General features: G+C 29.0%; 1 protein-coding gene across 2 annotated transcripts in view; it reads left to right on the forward strand.

The window, feature by feature from the left end:
• LOC142328259 (mitogen-activated protein kinase kinase kinase 7-like) overlaps positions 1-21,395 on the forward strand; it is a 109,634-nt gene that overhangs the window by 18,345 nt on the left and 69,894 nt on the right. The window contains exons 4-9 of one of the 2 annotated variants that reach the window (XM_075371929.1): positions 766-908; positions 8,487-8,673; positions 12,086-12,204; positions 15,241-15,369; positions 17,675-17,775; positions 20,376-20,505. In XM_075371929.1, coding sequence (XP_075228044.1) covers positions 766-908; positions 8,487-8,673; positions 12,086-12,204; positions 15,241-15,369; positions 17,675-17,775; positions 20,376-20,505 — 809 coding nt within the window. The remainder of the gene's footprint in view (positions 1-765; positions 909-8,486; positions 8,674-12,085; positions 12,205-15,240; positions 15,370-17,674; positions 17,776-20,375; positions 20,506-21,395) is intronic. The other variant, XM_075371939.1, reaches the window with a different exon arrangement.

Below are 21,395 nucleotides of genomic sequence, written 5' to 3' on the forward strand. Positions count from 1 at the left end.
ATTTTATTTCAAATCATGACTGATTTAAGAATCTTCTTCCAAAGGCCTTAACAAATAGAGAATAGGTAATAAACATATTGACACATTTAGTAAATACAGTAATTTAGTAAAGTTTGTCATCATCTTAAGAAAGATTAAAGGGAGAGATATTTATTTGATATATCTTAAAAGTTTTCATTCTTGGAATATCTGCAGTCTCATTTCAGATATGTATTATGCCCATTATGTCTCCTTTTTGTACCTAAACCCTTATAAGTGTAATAATGATATTTTCTTTTGTCACTTGCTCTCTCTTTACCTCCCTTTTCCATTACCAGTATTATATTGGTGCTCCTCTCAACTGCATGCGTCCTAACTATTTTCATTCTCTAATTACAAAGTCTTTTCTCTTTGATATGTCCTCATTTTTTTATTAAAATTTCCTTTTTTATTCTTCAAATTGAACTTTGGGAACTTAATGTTGACAGTGGTGTAATTTGATTTTTCTTTGTTTTCAATCCTACAGGTTCTGCCAGTTCCTTCACAATATTGTACAGATTTTTTCAAGTTCAAGAAATATTTTGTTTTCAGAATGTTTAATTCTCTACCTAAACTTAATTGTACTTATTTTAATTTACTGCATTGATCTCCAAGCCATGACAGTAGGGCTAGACATTCTAATATTAAGATATTATATATCAAAAATTCAGTAGAAAAACAAATTCTTATTAGAATTCAAGAAAGTAAGTGATTTAAACTAATTGTTTTTTGTTTTTTTTTAAATAGAGATCTAAAACCTCCCAATCTGCTCTTGGTGATGGGTGGAACAGTGTTAAAAATATGTGATTTTGGAACAGCTTGTGATAAAACAACTTCACTTACCAATAACAAAGGAAGTGCTGCATGGATGGCACCAGAAGTCTTTGAGGGTGAGTGGTTTTGGTTTGTTTATTGGTTGTTAATATGGAGGTATAATTAATTCATTTTTATTCATGAAACTACATTCAGTTTAAGCAGATTGTTAGTGATTCAATTATTTTCTTATTTGTTGTAGGTTTTTTAAAATGAAATCAGTTTATGTAGATTTTCATTAAATACTTATGTTATTTAGTACCTTGTAAATGTAAACATTGTTTGTTTTGCCAAGATGTATAAATTTTGAAGTTATATACTACTGATAACTTATATGTTAAAAAAGTCAGGTGATACTGCAAGGTATCAGATAGATTATATCATGGTTAAACAAAGATTTAGAAATTAACTTGTCAACTGCAAAACTTACCCTGGAGCAGAAATTGATAGCGACCATAATTTAGTGTTAATGGAATGTAGACTGGGGTTTAAAAACCTGAACAAAAGGTGTCAGATGATTTGGTGGAATTTAGAGAAGCTTGAGGAAGAGGAGGTAAAGAAGATTTTTGAGGGGGACGTCACAAGAGTTCCAAGTAGAAAATGTAGAAGAATGGGAGAATGTTAAAAAAGAAATTCTTAAAACAGCAGAAGCGAACTTAGGCGAAACAAAGAGAACTGCTAGAAAACCTTGGATTTCAGATGATATATTGCAGCTGATGGATCAATGTAGAAAATATAAGAATGCTAGTGATGAAGTGATGCTAGTGATGCTAGTGATGAATGCTAGTGATTATATTGACAATTAAGAAACACTATAAAAAGGAAGTGCAAACTAGCGAAAGAAGAGTGGATTAAAGAAAAGTGTTCAGAAGTGCAAAGAGAAATAAACATTGGTAAAATAGATGGAACATACAGGAAAGTTAAGGAAAATTTTAGGGTACATAAATTAAAATCTAATAATGTGTTGAACAAAAATGGTATATAGATATATAATATGAAAGGCCAAGTCGATAAGTGGGTGGATTATATTGAAGAGTTATACGGAGGAAATGAGTTAGAAAATGGTGTTATAGAAGAAGAAGAGGAAGTCGAAGAGGATGAAGGGGGAGAAACAATACCGAGATCTGAATTTAACAGAGCATTAAAGGATTTGAATGGCAGAAAGGCTCCTGGAATAGAAGGAATACAAGTGATTGATAGATTATACAAATTGTGTGTAATATTTATGAAAAAGAGGAAGTTCCATCAAAAAGAGTATTATAATCATGATACCAAAGAAAGCAGGAGCAGATAAATGTTTAGAATACAGAACAATTAGCTTAAATAGCCATGCATCAAAAATCTTACTAGAATTCTGTACAAAAGAATTGAGAAGAGAGTGGAAGAAGTGTTAGGAGAAGACCAATTTGGCTTCAGGAAAAGTATAGGGACAAGGAAAGCAATTTTAGCACTCTGATTAATAATAGAAGGAAGATTAAAGAAAAACAAACCAATATACTTGGCATTTATAGACCTAGAAAAGGCATTCGATAACGTAGACTGGAATAAAATGTTCAGCATTTAAAAAAAATTAGGGTTCAAATACAGAGACAGAATAATTGCTAACATTTACAGGAACCAAACAGCAACAGTAATAATTGAAGAACATAAGAAAGGGAGTCCGACAAGGATGTTCCCTATCTCAGTTACTTTTTAATCTTTACATGGAACTAGCAGTTAATGATGTTAAAGAACATTTAGATTCGGAGTAACAGTACAAGGTGAAAAGATAAAGATGCTACGATTTGCTGATGATATAGTAATTCTAGCCGAGAATAAAAAGGATTTAGAATAAACAATGAACGGCATAGATGAAGTCCTACGCAAGAACTATCGCATGAAAATAAACGAGAACAAAATGAAAGTAATGAAATGTAGTAAAAATAACGAAGATGGACCACTGAACGTAAAAATAGGAAGATTATGTAGGTAGAAGAATTTTGTTATTTGGGAAGTAGAATTACTAAAGATAGATGAAGCAGGAGGAATATAAAATGGGAAAAACAAGCCTTCAGTAAGAAATATAATTTGTTTATATCAAAAATTAATTTACACATCAGGAAAACGTTTTTGAAAGTATATGTTTGGAGCACAGCTTTATATGGAAGTGAAACTTGGACGATCGGAGCATCTGAGAAGAAAAGATTAGAAGCTTTTGAAATGTGGTGCTACAGGAGAATGTTAAAAATCAGATGGGTGGATAAAGTGGCAAATGAAGAGGTGTTGCGGAAAATCGATGAAGAAAGAAGCATTTGAAAAAATATAGTTCAAAGAAAAGACTTATGGGCCACATATTAAGGCATCCTGGAATAGTCGCTTTAATATTGGAGAGACAGGTAGAAGGAAAAATTGTGCAGGCAGACAACATTTGGAGTATGTAAAACAAATTGTTAGGGATGTAGAATGTAGGGGTATATAGAAATGAAACGACTAGCACTAGATAAGGAATCTTTCAAACCAGTCATTTGACTGAAGAAAAAAATATATATATATTGAGTTACATCAAAACAAACCATTTTTTTTTTTTAATACATAAAAATATTAAAAATTTAAAAGTAAAAAAATTATATTAGCACTATATTATATTAGTTTGAAGCTTTAATCCAACAGTCACAAATCTGCAATGAGATATATCTTTAAGCCAAAAATGGCAATGATTTTGCCATTCTGTGTTAGGGAAACAAATTACATAGATTTATGAAAAAACAACAAATGAATTCATTAAAATAGTAAAAGCACACCATTATTAAAGGTATCATGCAATTTTTTACATCATTAATTAATAACTAAATTAACCACCTCATGAAATTATTTCACTTTTACTTTGTCAAATTTATTCTCAACTTCCTACTACCATGATAAATAATATATTTCCAAAATGATGAACTGTTAAAAATCGGGAACATAGCTCTCCTTAATGGGAACAGAGTTAATGTCCCATCACCTCATATAAATTATACTCAAGTTCATTAATTCAGGCATCGCCTGAGCTACATTTTTTTAATTGCCTTAATGTGATAAAAACATTGCTATAAAAGTATCAGTGCTCCGATTATTCTAACCAAAATAGTGATTTTTATTAAACACTAGCATTTACAAACACAGATTCATTACATTATAATATCATAAAATCATCCAATGTTTTTAGAATTTTTTTTATTGTTAGTGAATAATTTAAAATGGATTATTTATTATTAAATTTAACTTCAGTTTGCTAATATAAATAGTTGAATAATAATTTGAAAAGTGGAATTTATTCACAAACTGTAAAATAAAAAACTCAATTCGAAAACGTATCTTACGATAGGTATTGCACTGATACTTAAAAATTCTCAGTATTATGGCTCAAACATTGTTTACTGTTTTCAATAAAACTTAATTTACTAATTTAGCCAGATGAATATTTTTAAGTCTACCAGGAAACGGTCAAAGTAAAAGTGGCCATTGTGCTGGACCATGTGTCTATATCCCACTCACTAAACTTTCCATTCAACCATTTCTTTACGTACCAAGAAGAATAGGCAAGTGTATCATCAATTCTTCAAGTTGGATTAAAATCAGCAGTTGCATAACTAAATGTTCTAGAACTGCCTATACCTCTTCTTCAAGCAAGTGCTTAAAAATGTCTCTCCAGATGCTCCTTTCAATAAAAAAAATATGTGTACATCACCCCAAATAGCAAACCAAACATTAAAATTTTCAGCATAATGTGGTTTTCAATTATTTCTTGATTTTTACCATAATTCCAATGAAACTTCAGTTTCTTAGAAGTACATTTACTAGAAAACATGAATTTTTTGCAAAAGTTTTGGTTTTCTATAAACTGCAAGAATCTAATCTGTATTATGAATTTCCTAGGGAAACTTCAGCATAGATTTCCCTTATGTGAATGAATTTTTCCTCTTTTAGCGCCATGTGATGCAAGATTTCTCTTGAAAAGCACTCTGCTAACAAGCTAACGTAGATGAATACACTTTTACACTTATATTTGATTTTTATGCAGTGATATCATACTTCTCAGTCTGCCATAGAATATTCTAACTTCTCAAACTCAAAAATCCACTTGACTGTACTTTGCACAGATCTATATGGTGGCTGAGATCTAACCAAATGGAATTCTTAAAGTAACTATGCTATCAAGCAATAATTTTTTCTAAAAACTATTTAATTTTTTTAAAACCACTTCTTGAATGGAATAAAAGTCTTTTTTTATCCAAAAAAAAAACATATTGTAATGTTAAAAAAATATTGTAAAGTTATACTACAGGATGTCCCATATAAAACGCTTTAACCTAGATTACTTTAACCTATATTATCTAGGTTAAAATGCTTTAACCTAAATAATATAGGGTGTCCCATATAAAACGCAACCCGTTTGTTTATAAATATAAACAAAAGTATAAAATGATGAACCATCAGATCATATTTGAGGATTTAATATATGAGGATTTAATTAACAATATAATAAAAATACAATGTAACAGTTGAAAACAATGACAATAGAACAAAAGAAAGTTCTTCATTTTAAAAATTAAATTATTCTAGTACTGGACAGCAGAAGTACATAGATATTTAAAATTTGACAAAAAATATTATAATTTCTGAAAAAAAGACAAATCATTAAGTAATCATTTTGTGTAAGATATTTTTGGCAGATTGTTTATAAGTGACTTCCGTAGATTCTCTCTTTGGTATAAAGCCAAACTATTGTTCACATATATGTATATTATTCTTGTTCAAGAATTTCCCACTATTTCAACACATGACTCAAGAGTTTTATACTATAATAATAATAATATCATTTCATAGTCACCGTGACAAAATGAAGTTTAAGCTTCAAAATAAATGAGTTGTGTGTCCAGAAGATCTTTAGAACCTTACTACGTTTATTTCAAATTGTATAAAGTGTTAAAAAAATTAATTAAGAAAATATTATATGTAATCAATGTCTTTAATTTCACTGTTTAATTTTATGCTACATGAATAAAGAAGAACAGTTAATAGTTATATTAAAAATATTATTGTTTTTAGAACAATCCTCGGCATACATGAACAATATGAAGTTTAGAAAAAGTTTAAAATAGTTTAGTTTTTTCTAAAAACTGATAAAAACAATATACTAAATGTATTAACATAACACAGATTAAATATTACATTGATTTCTATACATTTTTTGAGATAAGGCCATTAAAAACAGCCTCTTCACAATTCCACTGACAAGTGGACTGCATTGTTCTAAAATTTCTTCTGGAAATACATTTCTTAGTATTTATAATATGAGTTAAAGTAAATTTATTATTTTACAATAACTAATGCTGCCCATATATAGATCCTTTTTTTAAATATAATTAAATTAATGATGACACTTTGATACTAATCTACTGATAATACACTAATATTTTAAACATCTAATTCTAAATCATCTAATATTTTATAGGTCAATACTTAATATAATACAATAAAAATAATTTTGGATACCTTAAATCTTTATTGTCATCTATGGTCTGCTGGAATGTTGTTGGTTCTGTTACTTTCTCATCATCTATTTTTTCAAAAATTCCTTTACGTCTTCCTTAATAACAATTTTCACAAGACTCATCATTCTTTATTTTGCTCTTTTATTACCTGGTTCTTACATTTTCTTGAAATAAATATTTCATCTGTTGGAAGTGTTTTTTGTAATGTTGAAAGTTTATGTTTTCCAACACTGTCATCCTTCTTTCTTACATGTTAATGCTGATTCTAACCCTTTGGTTATTCTGTATTGAACGTTTTGTTTTGTTTCTCTTTATGGCTTTCTATTTATAGTTTACGTTATCCCTTTCACTGTTCTCTTCATATTCTTTTAACTACCTTTTTTTCTTGTATATTTTTTTGAAATGCCTTTTTCACAACTATGCTTTCTTGTTGGGCTTGTTCCTTCCTTCAGTGTGACCATACTTCTCAGGCAAGTGGCTTTATTTTAATTCCTAATTCCCTTTTATATATATATATTTTTTTCTAATAAACTTCTACTCTCAACAGGAAGTTTAAACTTTAGCAATTTTATTTTTCTTATTCCATAATTTTATTCATACTTTTATTACTCCAATTGTATTATCATTGGTTTTGTGCTGTTGTTGTTCATTACATATCTTGAAAATAGGCTTATTAATAAGTTTAGTGTTAATATTATTAATATGTTTAATGGTAATGTGTAGTGTTTATTAATATGTTTATTAAAATAAACATTAAATTATTTTCTTTTAATTAATATATTTTTGTTTTTATAGAATGTAAGTAAGTATTTCCAATTATAAAAGTTTATCTAAAAACAAATTTCACTATAATTTGGTCTGTTATGATTATGAAGTCAACAATCCTTTCATACTTCACCCTCTACTGTTGTATCTATTAAAACCTTGATTGTAACCAGCCATATATCAATTTAAATTCCCATGTGTATGCAACCTCTTGGATCTAGTTCTCACCCTCAACTGAATCCATATTTTTAAAATTATCTTGGTTTATTTTGACTATTGTTTAGAGTATGCACAGCCTATGAGTATTATAGATTCCAGTAATACTTACTTTACCAGAGACCATTCTCTTGTAGAAGGCTCTTCTGCTGCTGAGGATAAATATCTCAAACTTCAAATCATATGCTTGAAAAATTCTGTTAATGTTTGTTGATAGACAATGTAATAACACACGTACACAGTGTATTATAATTTTATTGTGCACATTCTGTAAATTTTATTTACATTTGTCTTGCTAAAAATTTAATAAATTAGAATCAATTAATTGACCTGAAGACAGTACACAGGTTATGAATTGATTTGAACTTATTCAGTAGCATGCTTGCATATTTTTGGTTCTTTTCTCTGTTTACTCATAAGGAGCTGCATGTATTAGTTTTTAGATTTGCTACCCAAGAAGCAGGTACTTTTAATTTATTTACCTTAGCAATCTTATATTTGTGTTTTACTGCTTGTGTTGTATTGTATTTCATCTTTTTAGTATATTCCTTTTATAAAATCAATATATTTTTTTGATATTTAAATCAGTAAGGTTATGACAGTGTAATTCATTTAGAACATTTGGATTTTACAATTTATAATCGTTGTTTTCATAATTTTAGTTTTTACATTCTGTTTAATTTAATTTAATCTTGTATTAGGTTATATTTGAAAGAAAACAGTGTTTATGTTGTATATTTTCTCTTTTAAAGTGACTAAATTTCTTTAAGTTTATATTGGAGTCACCTTTGAATTCTTCATAGAAAAATTATTATTTCATCTGTTGCTATAAATAACCAGCTAGTGTTGAGAGTTACTATAATTTTATTTGTAGATAAATATTTCATGTCCTCTAAATTTAAATTTGATGAAGGTTTAAAGTATTGGAACAGTAAGTCTGCTGTTGACAGTTTATAACTAAAATCCAATTAAAGCTGTTCTTTAGCTTAAAATACAGTTAAAAAACAGTTCTTTAGCTTAAGTTCTTTATTTTGGAATACTCCTACTTCATAAAACATTATACTTTTGCATTAGTTTTACTTTTCTTCATTGTTATTTTATCATTTTGATTTTTTTTTATTATTAAACTTTAATGTAAACTTAACATATGTATTTCAGATACTAAATACACAGAAAAATGTGATGTATTCAGTTGGGGTATTATACTGTGGGAAGTATTAAGCCGAAGAAAGCCGTTTCAGGATATAGGAGGATCTGCATTCTGCATCTTGTGGGCTGTGCATTCTGGCAGAAGACCACCACTGATAGAAGGTTGCCCAAAACCAATTGAAAAGCTTTATACAAGGTAAATTATTTACCTATATTATGAAATTCGTTGCTTTTTCTGGATTGTTTACCATGCATTGTACTGAAGTGTTAAACCAAATCTATTATTAATTATAGCAATTGGAAAGCTGGTAAAAATAATTTCTATAATTTATAAGACCTAATAAAGGATTTAACAAATTTGTTTTGGAATTAATGTAATGCTGATGAATTGAATTTTGAATAAGCAATTTATCCATAATTGTATTTCCAAATTTTTATAATTTTATTACAGATTTTTCATTAATTATGTTACTATTATTTTTTATGGTATTTAAAATACCTTAATGGTAATTCATTTCATGGATCTAAAAAAAATAAATTAAGTGGAATAAGAAAATAATTGTGGTATTATGGTGCTATTAGACTATGTTATTAACATCAGTTAAAATTGTTGTTATAGAATTATAAGTTATGTTCAGAATATGACACTGTGTACTAACACACAGGCATAAGCAATCACTTTAGTATTTACACTTAACCTATATGCATATTAAGTAAATCATTTGTAAATCCTACTTTTGTAGGATTTACAAATATTGTATTTATCAGAAGTTGGACATAGTTTTTTTGTGGGTAAGTCATATATAAACCAGTAAATATAACGGATAGGGAAGCTTCCACAAAGAAGAGCGAGAGAGAAAGTAAAGAAAGAAGAATCTAGAAGGACAGCTAAGGGATTCTTTCTAGAAAAGGACATATAGAAAGCTGTAGAAGGCACAGACAAAAAATGTTTTTATCCTTAAACAATCAAAAGGATGGTTGGTTACTGGTACTGCAGGTCAGGAGTTATAAATACAGCTGGGGACCAGCGGAGTGACAGTTTTTTTCAAGTTCGAGTTTGGTGCAGTATACAATAAAAGTGATCACAGTCAGTGTTTGGTAACAGAGTGAAGAGTGCATCGTGATATTCCATTTTGGACAGTAGTTGAAAACAAGAAGCTATTCAATGAGTTATTTGTGGACAGGAGTGAAAGTGATAGTATTCCTTTCATTCATTAAATGATGGTAGTTCTTTGTAAAAAGTGAATAATATTTACTGAAAGTAAATTGCATGAATTGTAGATTTTTCTATTGGTATTCCTTTCATTCATTAAATGATGGTAGTTCTTTGTAAAAAGTGAATAATATTTACTGAAAGTAAATTGCATGAATTGTAGATTTTTCTATTGTTATCTTTTTGGTAATTCGATATTACTTTCTATTGGTTATTATTAAGTTTTTAGTAAATTGGATCTGCATTTTGATATTTATAATTTAATTAATTTTAGCTATTTAGAAATTCTTTACAATAAATGAGCTGATGCAGCTACTAAGAGATTTTACTTTCAGCTAGTTAAAAATATTGCTATTTTTGATTGTATGTGCTTTGTCAAATGTTGGCTGACATAATTGACTTATATTAAAATTTCCTCCTGATCAATTTCTTGCAATCTCATTTGCATTTAGGTTAACAAGGGAATACCTCATGTCATCTGGTGATGTTTTATTATGTCCCTTGGATAAATGCTGTGCAACTGTGCATAACATTCTACTTGATTATGTGCATTGATTATTCATCATCACATTATTGGTTTAAATTAGTAAAGAATCAGGATTTTTTAGGTGAAGATTTGGCCAAAATTGAAAATGTTTTTCTTATTTTTGAGGTCATTTAGACTGAATTTAACTATTCAATTTTAATTTTTGATATCTTTTACATTTCCTCCTTATATGTTATAAAGAAACATATGTTTATGTTATGTGTTATAATAGCATGTGATTATTTACTATTTAAAGGTCTTTGATGATGTTGATCATCCAAATTATTTTCAAATATTGAATTATTTAAATGCATATTTTTCATTCTTAAAAGTATTAAAGCTGAAATTTGAATTTATGTGTAAATAATACTGTTTATTTTAAGGATACTTGTACATAAAAATGTAAAAAAACACAGCCTCTTAATTGATGGATGTGCAAAGTACTTCAGTTATTCCATAGTGTTGCCTGAGCTGTTTAAAGAATGTTATATGCTACTGTGATTAAATTTGAAATGATGAAGCACAGTTATTCTGTATCTGCTAATGTATTTAAATATAATTTCAACTTACCTGTTTATGAGTTGCCACTACCTTTCCTAATTTTTTTTTTTACCTTAGGTTTACTTACCCCCAATAACATTACAATTTAAACAATCATTCTCTTAAAGTTAGATGCTTTGAGGAAGAAAAAATTCTGATGGTAATGTTCTGAAAGCTTGTAACTAATCTATATAAGTAAAAATGTAAATGTTAGTTTGTTCAAAATCTTAAATCTCCAAAAATTCATCACCGATTATGTTGATATTTTGACACAATGTTGCATTCGAATAAGCACTTGTATTTATATACCTACTATTATGTAATGTCACACCTGTGACAGGTAAAAACAAGCTTTTTTTCAAAATCAGCGCTATCTGTTGGACATAAAAGCAACACATACTATACTAAATATGTTACGATTCCATTTCAATGTTTTCGGTATCTGTGTCCGCTATAGACTAAAAAACTACTGGACTGATTTATGCGCGGGGAAAAAGGTAGAAAAGGAAAACTGAAAAAGGTAAAAGGGGAAAATGGGGTAAAGGAAAAAATGGGAAATGGAAAAGGAAAGGGGAAAAAAGAAAAGGGAAAGGGGACATTAGAGGAAGGAAATGGGGAAAAGGGCAAGGGAATACAGTAAAAATGAAAATGGGGAAAGGAAAAGATAGTAAGGGAAAAAGGGAAAGGTTAAATTTTGTGAAGTTCTGTAATGTTCATTTTGTTAATGTTTTATCAAACTTTCAATTGTGTTCATTTAATCTATATATATATATATATATATATATATACTAAAATCTAGCATTAGTGAAGCATTGCTGGGTCTGCTGGTTATGAATAAATGTGATGATGGTTTTATTAAAATTCATAGTTGTTTTTTTTTTGTTGAATTTTCTTTGAGCTTAGAAATTGAACAACCCAAAGAAAATAGAATGAACTTCTTACAGCTTTTAAAATATTTCATCAAATTTCAGTTGTATTAAATATTTTAACTTTCCAAAATGATGTGCAATACTTGATTAACCACTAGAATATACAGAACTGAAACATAAAAAATGTAACTACTCTGTTATTAAGAGATAGGAGCAGATTTCTGGAAACATTGCAACGTAATTGCTAAAGATGCTAATAAATTTTCTGCTAGAAATAATGATTGGAACAGTTTCTTATGACTGCAAATATGCCCTTCTTATTGGCCTATATTGATTGATATAATATTTATTCTAGAATTTTTGATCACATTAGTAAATTAGAAATTGATTAAAATTATTAACCATGGGCTTTAAAGTTTACACCAAACAGAAATATTCTTAATAACAGTTTCAATTACAGGTGCTGGGACCAAAATCCAGGAAATAGGCCATCAATGGAAGAAGTTGTTCGTACTATGACACTACTCTTCACATTTTTTAGTGGTCACGATCAACCATTGGAATATGATCATCCTTTTGGTACGTATGTAATTTTTATATTCTGTAAAAGTTATTGGATTAAGGAGACCTATGTATTCTGAGTGAAGTAAAAAATTGAAAGAAATGAGGCTGGTTAGACTTTTTTTTTTAGTGGAGAAGGATTGTAACTGCTGAACCATTTGAAGAATTTGGACCAGTTTTCTGGAGTATCATTGGGGGGGTCCCTTTTTTTCATAGTGTGAAATATGTCATGTAGCACTGTCTACTTTGTGACTCGTACTCTTTATTAATTTTAAAAAATGTAACTGTTTGTAAATTGGTCATCCTCATCTTCATTTTTTATTTACTAGATCTTTTAATTTTATTTAATAGATCAACCCTAAGTACAGAACAATTGAAATAGAATGACTTACCTTATTTCATTACATAACAGAAGCGCTTTCATGAATTTTATACACACCATACAAAAAATGTAAAGTAAGTGAAATGGCTAGCACATGATTTTGCTTTGCTTAATTTTTTTTTATTATAAAAGTTTTAATTTTTAATTATGTAATTTTTATATTTTAATTTTGACTTGTTAATTTTAATTAATTGATCTTTGTAATTTTAAACAATTTTTTATATTTTTAAAATATTTATATTTTATGTTTTTATCTCTTGTGATTATAATTTAAAATTTTTAATTTAAATAAAAGGTTTTAAATTTTTTTATGGTTTTAAAGTATGATAAGTTAAATTTAATTAGTTAAAAATATTTTTAACATAAAATTATAAGTGAATGGGCGATATATTGCCATGGATTGCAAGTTTTTGATGGTTTTGTAATATATATTACATATATAATGTGTGCAGCTGATGATACGAATCAAATTCTCAAAAGCGTTTCTGTTATGTAATGAAATAAGGTAAGTCATCCTTTTTCAATTGTTCTGTACGTAGGGCTGATCTATTAAATATAAAGTAATTTGTATTGGTATAGAGGAGTATTGCTTTTAAAAAAATAATATACATATATATATATATATATATATATATATATATATATCTGTGCCTCCTGTTGTGCTTCATGTGGGTGAGCACAACACTAGCCAATAAGATTTAAGTGGTGCTACAGTACCCATATGCACCTGCATACATGCTTCCCCCACCAAGCCAGCTGAGTGCGCAGCATCCTGCTATGTACTGGCCACTATATAAGCAGCAACATGAGAATGCAAAAGCATTTGCTCCCGGACCACCACCAAGGGAAGAAGAAGAAGGAAGAATTCTCTGGTCAGTCGTGCAAAGCCTGGGGAGGTGTATTGGTGAACCAAGTTGGCAGATGCTAACCCAACATTAGGAGCTCTGGAGGTCAACACTGCCATGCTGTAGTGGGGACCAACTACCATTGAGAGGAAGCTCAGTCCAATTCCAGTGGATGAACCATAACTCCCCAACTACAACCAATCTAGCCAAGCCACCAACATCACCGGAGACCCATAATTGGATTCAGTAGCCCTTTTCATGGTTGCCTTATCACAAACCTCTTCAGGGCCACCACTACTGAAACCCAAACAGCCCTTTTCAAGACTACTAGATTGTTCTTAAGGTGCCACATGCCGTTCAAGCAATTCGGCGGCAGTAACAAACACACACACACACACACACACACACACCCACATATATACACACACACACACACATGTACACCACACACACACACACACACACACACACACACACACACACAAAATTAGTTCTTTGCATATGTATGGTTTTTTAAATTTATTATATCTCAAGAAGTTATTGCAGTGTTTACTTTTCATTCAGAAAAAAATATTACTGTACATCATTTAGAAAAAGAAATAAAGGGCTTTGAAAGGTTTATAAAAATGATTGCATACAGACAGACCAGACTTGTATGATTATTCTTAATCCTGTCTCTGGTTGTTTCACTTCCTTAGTGGCAAGATTTTCTTTAATACTCGTAAGACATTTTTGAATTCCAAGAATATTACTGTATCAAATATCAAATTATAAATCAAAATTATAAACTTAATTGGTAATTAAAATTTTATATCTTAAGGTTCAAGGTTAATAAATATTGAACATTTAACCAAAAATCTTCCAAGGTTAATAAATGGAGATTTTTAATCTTCATTAAAAATGAAAGCGAAGACAATTTTTTTTTTAGAAAAAAAAACTTTCTCTTTGACTATACACGAAGTAACTTGCATTTACATGCCATAAATATTTTTCAGTTGCCGTGACCGAAGTTGAACCAATGTGATTCTTTCTACAAAAAGAGATTAAAAAATAAAAATTATGTTGTTTATTAAATATCTTAGTGATAATATGTATTTTGCGATTTCTCATTCTGTTTTGTAAAATAATTTTTAATAAACTCTTTAATTCCAATATGTTAGTTTAATAATTAATAACTGTTTCTAATAAATTTAATTCATAATTACTTTTTTGGTATCAGAAACTGATAAATTTTTAACAATGTTTTATAACACTTCTGCACTTCTAGTTATTCTTCAGCCAACAAAATATCTGACAAATATGCACATTTAAGATTACTCATTTTCTTATTTAAAAATAAACATACAAATCTGTCAATAAAAAGTTACTCAATGCAGTTACCAATAAAATGCACTATAGATGAATACATCAAAGAAAATGTCTTAATAGGACAGACACTATGCAGAAAAAAGCTATAGAGGTTTTAAGAATTAGACAAGAAAAAAGGAAATAAAACTGTTGTATTACAGCTGTAAACAAATAAAATATTATTGTCATAAATTGTTAAGTTCTGGTAACTTTTATTTTGCTGCTGTTGTGGTGTTGCCACCATAAAAATTATAATAAAGAAAATGTAATTAGCTGTTATTATAGAATAAATGTCTTTTAGTGTAAATATTTTCCATTCATGACACTAATTGTGTCTTTTAAGAGATGCTTGCTAGTACTAAAGTTAAATTTATTAAAAATTGTTTGGAAATTATTTTAGAAAATTGTAAAGCTGTAAATATTTTTTAGATTTTAAGAATACCTTTAATTAGAAAAGTTATTAAGATTTTGTTGTATCAGATGGAAGACAAGGAGAAGGGTTGGTTGAAGATGAAGATGAAGGTGATGATGATGAGGATGTAGAAGAGGAACAAGACAGACAAAATGAAACAGATGATAGTCAAAATAGAAGTGCCTTGTATATAGAAAGTAAGTTTTGTTAAAAAAAGAGATTGTATGTTGTGTAAGTTAACCCAGATGAAAACTTTCATGATGGAGCCAGTTAATTTAGCAGGTTTCTAGACTAATATTCACAAAATGACAGTTCCCTTTCCCTAAAGAGTGTGAATTAATAATAGATATCAATCTAATTTTCATTCAGTATATATTTTGTAACACGTTTCTTTTAAGCATGCAGTAAACTATGGTTCCCTAGTTATAGATAGCATATATCAATGGGGGAAAATTTTTTTTTATTGTCTTGTCTTTTCTAAATGGAAATTCCCATTTCAAGTATGTATTGAGATTTTTTTGATCACCATAATGAATTGTTGGCTCTGGACATGAAATACATCATTTAGAGCAGATATGCTGAAAGAAGAATTTAATAGATTTACTGTAAAAGACAAAAAAAAACTGGAAATACATTGACTATTAAAAGAATATGGTCATCTTATAGGCGCTGACCAGTACAAATTGCCTTGTGGCCTTCAGTATTTGCATACTCATATTCACAATAGAATGAGTATTATACCCTTGAAATCTACTGATTTTAAGAGGAATAACTTACTGTTTGATTTGCAATACTAAAATTATGGAACTCACTATGAGAATGAAATATTAACTGTTAAAAAACATCTTTGAGAAATGACCTGGTTTGATCACAAAGGGTGTTCTAATGGAAACTAATATGGATGCAGATTTTTTAATATTAAAACAAAATGTATATATCCCAGTAACTCTTATATTATTTTTGTATGTGAAAGAAATCTCAACATAAGGCTTATTAATTTTCTTTGTTTTTATTCAGTTGAACACAAAATGTGGATTAAACTAAGAGAAGTAAAAAAAATTAGTTTTTAAAAACTAATTTTGTTATTGTGGTAACAGTAGTTGGGATCCAGTTTGAATGTGTATTCCTAAATTCTAACTCGGAGACACAATTGCTTGTTATTTCCTTTTTGGGCAAAAAACTCATACGTTGGTGAATCCTGACTTTCAACTAGATATAAGTGCTTTCTGATCAAGTACCTTGAAAGCATTTGAGTAAAGAATGGAGAGCTTTCTTTCTCACAGCAGTGGATAATAATAGTTGTTAGAGCTAGTAATTGTGTATATCTTTGAACTGAAACAATAGCATTCTCTCTCTGGTATTGTTTGTAAAGTGGAACTGGTGACTGACTGTTTTATTAATATTTCTGCAGTATGGCTTTTGTGGATGTTGAATCTGAATGTTTATTTCTGAATTAATGCTGTATATGTTGTTCATCCATGTAATTTTTCTCTGTGACAGTTTCTGATGGTTCATTTTCATCTCGAGACAACTTTTTTTCAACTTGGTGAAAAAATGTTGGAACTTTCTTTAGTTGAATGCAGATGTATGCGATGTCTGTGACCAATGAGACTGTTTAGAATTACATTGGTAATTGTAAACTTTGTTTCAATTGAGGGTGTTCTTTAACAGTCAGGCAGGGAGCTTATATCTTTAGTACATCTGGTGAAACTAGGATATTGAGCTTATCGACCATAATGACCTTAGAGCTTGTTACAGATAGACACTCTTAATGTTTTTGTATTCTATGATTCAATAAGTTCATTTCAGAAACTGTCTGATGTTATTAATATGCATTCAATAATTTTGGATATTCTGGTATCTAGCTTAATTATTAGCAACTTCAATGTGCCATGTCGTCATCAACAATTGTAAAAAAAGTATTGATGTAGTAGCTGGTTAGACTGCTCATCTCTTACATTTGCATGTGTATCCGATCGAAGATCAAACCAATCATTAGGTATTGTACATTCTGTGATTCTTTATGATTATTGTCTAAGCCGAGTATTCTTTTTAATAATATTCTAAAAGTTGTGTCTGATCTTTTATTACAACTGTGAGATAACAACTGTGTGTAATTCTGTTTTGTAAAAATTAGGAAATAGCAGGCCAATTCATTATCAGTAATTTAATCATTGTCTGTCTACTGTCTCTGCCATCCTGTCAGTTAATTCAGAAAGATTCAGGAATTATGAAACTTCCTTCTGTGAAATATTCTGTTATGTATCAGCTACTGTTCTATTTTTCATCTGCTCATCACTTTATTTAAAATATAGTTTAAAATCGATGTACTTTTAGAGGGCTATTTATATTTTAGTAATAATTCTAGCAGATTCTATTGCTTGAAGATAATTTTAATGTTTCAAAAATATTTTTCCTGCACATTAAATAACTGTTGTGTGATTTTTATCATACTTTTATTATTTAATTTTATTTTAATATTTTTATTAATGACATTTTCAGGAACACAACAAGAAAGTACATATGGATCTGTGTTAGGTCGCAGAGATGATACACTGCAAGAAAATGAATTTCAGAAACCTCTCCAGATTCATGTTGAACCTGTAAGTAATTAATACCTGAAAGAAATTCTTTTTTTGTTAATAGTTTTTAACTTTTTATCTATTTTTTCATCATTCTTTAAAGTTCTATTGATCCTACTTCACTAATCTTATGTGAATGTATTGAAGTAAAATTATTATGTTTATTATATCTTTAATATTGTTAAAGAGAAAAAAGATAACATAATAGATAGAGAATTTGATTATTTTTCAAACATTTCTGTAGTATTGTGACTAGTAATATATCAGTGATAATTTCTTTATACCCAGCTGTATGTTTGTAGAAATGACGATGGTGCATTTTTTATAGAACATCTTTTAGTTATTACAATTTTATGTTAAGAAATAATAGAGTGAAAACTCCCTGTAACAGCATCAATTTTTTGCCATTATGATAAGATTCCTTGTACAGAGAGTTAAATACAGACTTTAAAATTTAATTGATGTGTTTTCCACCCGTTTCGTATTGGGACATGTGAGCATTTTAATATTAAACAACTGAAATAAAACTTTTCAGAAAAATATTTTTGATACAGTATAATATTATTCATACAACAATACAAAAGTAGAAAAGTCACAAAAAAAAATTATAAAAGGAATATTTACCCAATGTATAGCTATATATTATGCATTCTAGTACGTTAAGTACAAGAGGTCATCTCTAAAGTATAGATCATTTCATTGTAAAAAAATTTATTCTGAAAACTTTATAAATATTTTTTATTTCTCTTAAACTACATACCTTTTACTACTTCTCTATATAATCACCACATGAATTAAGACATTTATCGCTGTGATACAGCTTCAATATACCTTTGTCGTATTCTTCTGCCGCCAGTCCATTTAACCACAGCATTTTTAAGTGCATTGTCACCCACAAATTTCTTATCACTCAAAACATTTTTCATTTTGTAAAACAAATAGTAATCGGAAGAAGCTAAGTCTGGACTTTATGGTGGATGATCATAAATTTCCCATCCAAATGTTCCCAGTAAATCATGTGTCGACCCTGCAACATGTGGATGTCCATTATTGTGCAGGAGAACACTGTCGGTCAGCCACCCACATCGCCGATTTTGAATGGTACGCCATAACTTGCGTAGAGTTTCATAGTAGGCTTCTGCATTTATTGTCTGTCATTCCACGTGGCATGAAATCAATCAGCAGTATGCCAAACTGATCCCAAAAGACTGTGGCCATCAGTATGCATCCAAATGGCTGTAGGTTGACTTTTGTTGGTCTGGTTGGTGATTGAGGATGACGCCATTCGCTTGACTGTCATTTTTACTCTAGCGTGTAATAAGAAATACATGTTTCATCGTTGGTGACAATTGAATTAAGTAACTGATCACCTTTTTCTATATAGCACATAAAAAATATTAAAGCAGATCTCATTAGGATTTTTTTGTGAAGTTCTGTTAAGATGCTGCAGCATCCAATGTACACAAACTTTTGTGAAGCATAAATGGTCATGAGCAATGCGACCAATAACAGCTCTTGAAACATCAGGAAAAAGAAGGGCCAGGTTGGAAATAGTTGCGCAACAATCTTTTCTGATTTCATTGACGCATTTTAACAAGTCCTCTGTGATTATCGAGCGCCTCCCCAAATGTTTTTCATCATGCACATTAATTCTGTTATTTCTAAACCTTTCACACCATTTTCAGATGTTTCTTTCATTCATTACATTATCATCATACACAGCAACAAACTGTCAATGAATTTCAGCTGGTTTAACATTTTGATGGTTTAAAAAACATATGACGACATATTTCACAGTTGGTGGCAACATTGATTTTCCTATTCATTAACGACACAGGTTCATCAACCTTAAGGAGAGAAATTTCCCAGCAGTCTTTACTTTAGATATATCCCCATTTATATAAGTAATTTTATAAATTGTTTGCAGTTCTAGGAATACCTTATGCTTAAATAAAATATTTGATTTTTTTATATGTAGTGCATATCTTCAATTCTATTTTCAATGTTTATGACATCATTGCATCAGTAATACCGAATAGCATCTATATTTATTTATTTGATAGTACAAATAAAATCTCTTGTTCAGATTCATGGTATTCTTCACCATTTCCTTTTTGTTCTTTATTCCGTGAAAGAACACTTTTAATGGTAGCACCATCAACAAAAGTTGTCAAAGTAGCTAGATCGTCGTCAACCTGTACATAAAGATCCAAAATGTTTCCTAAAGCGACTGCACAATATTGAACATGTAGAAGTGGTATACCTGTGTAATTCAGTATTTGGCATGTATTGATATTTCAGTAATTGTTGTTAATGTTTCCAAATCATTTTTATAATAATAAATAGTTGAATTTATAATTGAATTAAATTTGTGAATTATTGATTGTGCATAATTAAGTATAGAAAGAACAAGCTTTAAATGTATATTTGTTTTATGTATTTTCCTTGATGAAGTTATGTAGCTCTAAATATGTGGTTCATCTTTTGTAATATGTTAAATATTTATATTTTTGTGGTTCATCTTTTGTAAAATGTGGTTTATATTAAATAAAAGTCAGAATTTTTTTTAGCAAACTTATACCTATATTCTTCATTGTGTTTTTTCTTTATTTTGGTTTTAGGAAGGTGGATGGGATGCACATAATGGAAATAATGTAGATGACATTGATGCAGAAGAAGTAGAGGTATACAGCAGAGCTGGTCTAGATAAAGTTTTGACCCCTTCTCCAGCTGAAAAAGAGAAAAGTAAAGGTAATTTTTTTTCATTAACTATAATCTCTTTGAAATTTTGTGTGGTGTAACCGTCTTTGTGATTTCAAGAAAAACATTTATAATATTTTTTGCTTCTGACAATTTAATTGGATTCTAAGGGTTTGGAAATAGGTGTTAAAAATTATACATCAGTAGGTTAGTTGCATTTTCTGGGTATGAACTTAATTTACTTCTTTCTAGACAGTTTCATTTGGCTTGATTTATCATTTAAAAAAAAAAAAAAATCACTTAGTGATAATATTTTTCATGTCTATTACATTATGTTTATGGTATTCAGCTACGTTAATAATGCAATAAGTAGTGTATAAATTGATGACGGATAAAAAGTGAACTTTCCTCTCTGTTATTTAAGAAAAATTTGTTAATTCATGGTGAGTAAAAATTATTTGTAAAGTAATGAATTAAAATTATAGACGTGCATATAAACAGTCTTCTGAACTAGTGGATTGAGTGGATTTGATTTAGATAATGTCTTGATTAATTTCATTCATTTTTTGTGTTGTTCTGATTAGCAATTGTGTAAATTATTGACAGTGATAGTCAACATTAAAACTTTTTTCTGATTAAAATCCTTTTAATTTTGTTTTGTGATGGGGATAAAAAAAGAACAATAATATTTTTTTTTTTTTTTTAATTTACTTCATTCCTGTACTATCAGTTTCTGCATAAAGGGAAACATTAGTAAAACATGATGATGATGATGATTTAATATTGACTTATACTTGTTAATAAGGATTCCTAGTTAACAATCTAAAATATTTCAGTTATGTATTGTTCACACACTATAACAGATAATAAATGTTTTACTATACTGGATGATACAATAGAAGAAAGTAAGAAATTTGTATTTTGTAGTATCTAAAGATACT

This window comes from Lycorma delicatula, chromosome 1, assembly GCF_047948215.1.
Source record: "Lycorma delicatula isolate Av1 chromosome 1, ASM4794821v1, whole genome shotgun sequence".
NCBI lineage: Eukaryota > Metazoa > Arthropoda > Insecta > Hemiptera > Fulgoridae > Lycorma > Lycorma delicatula.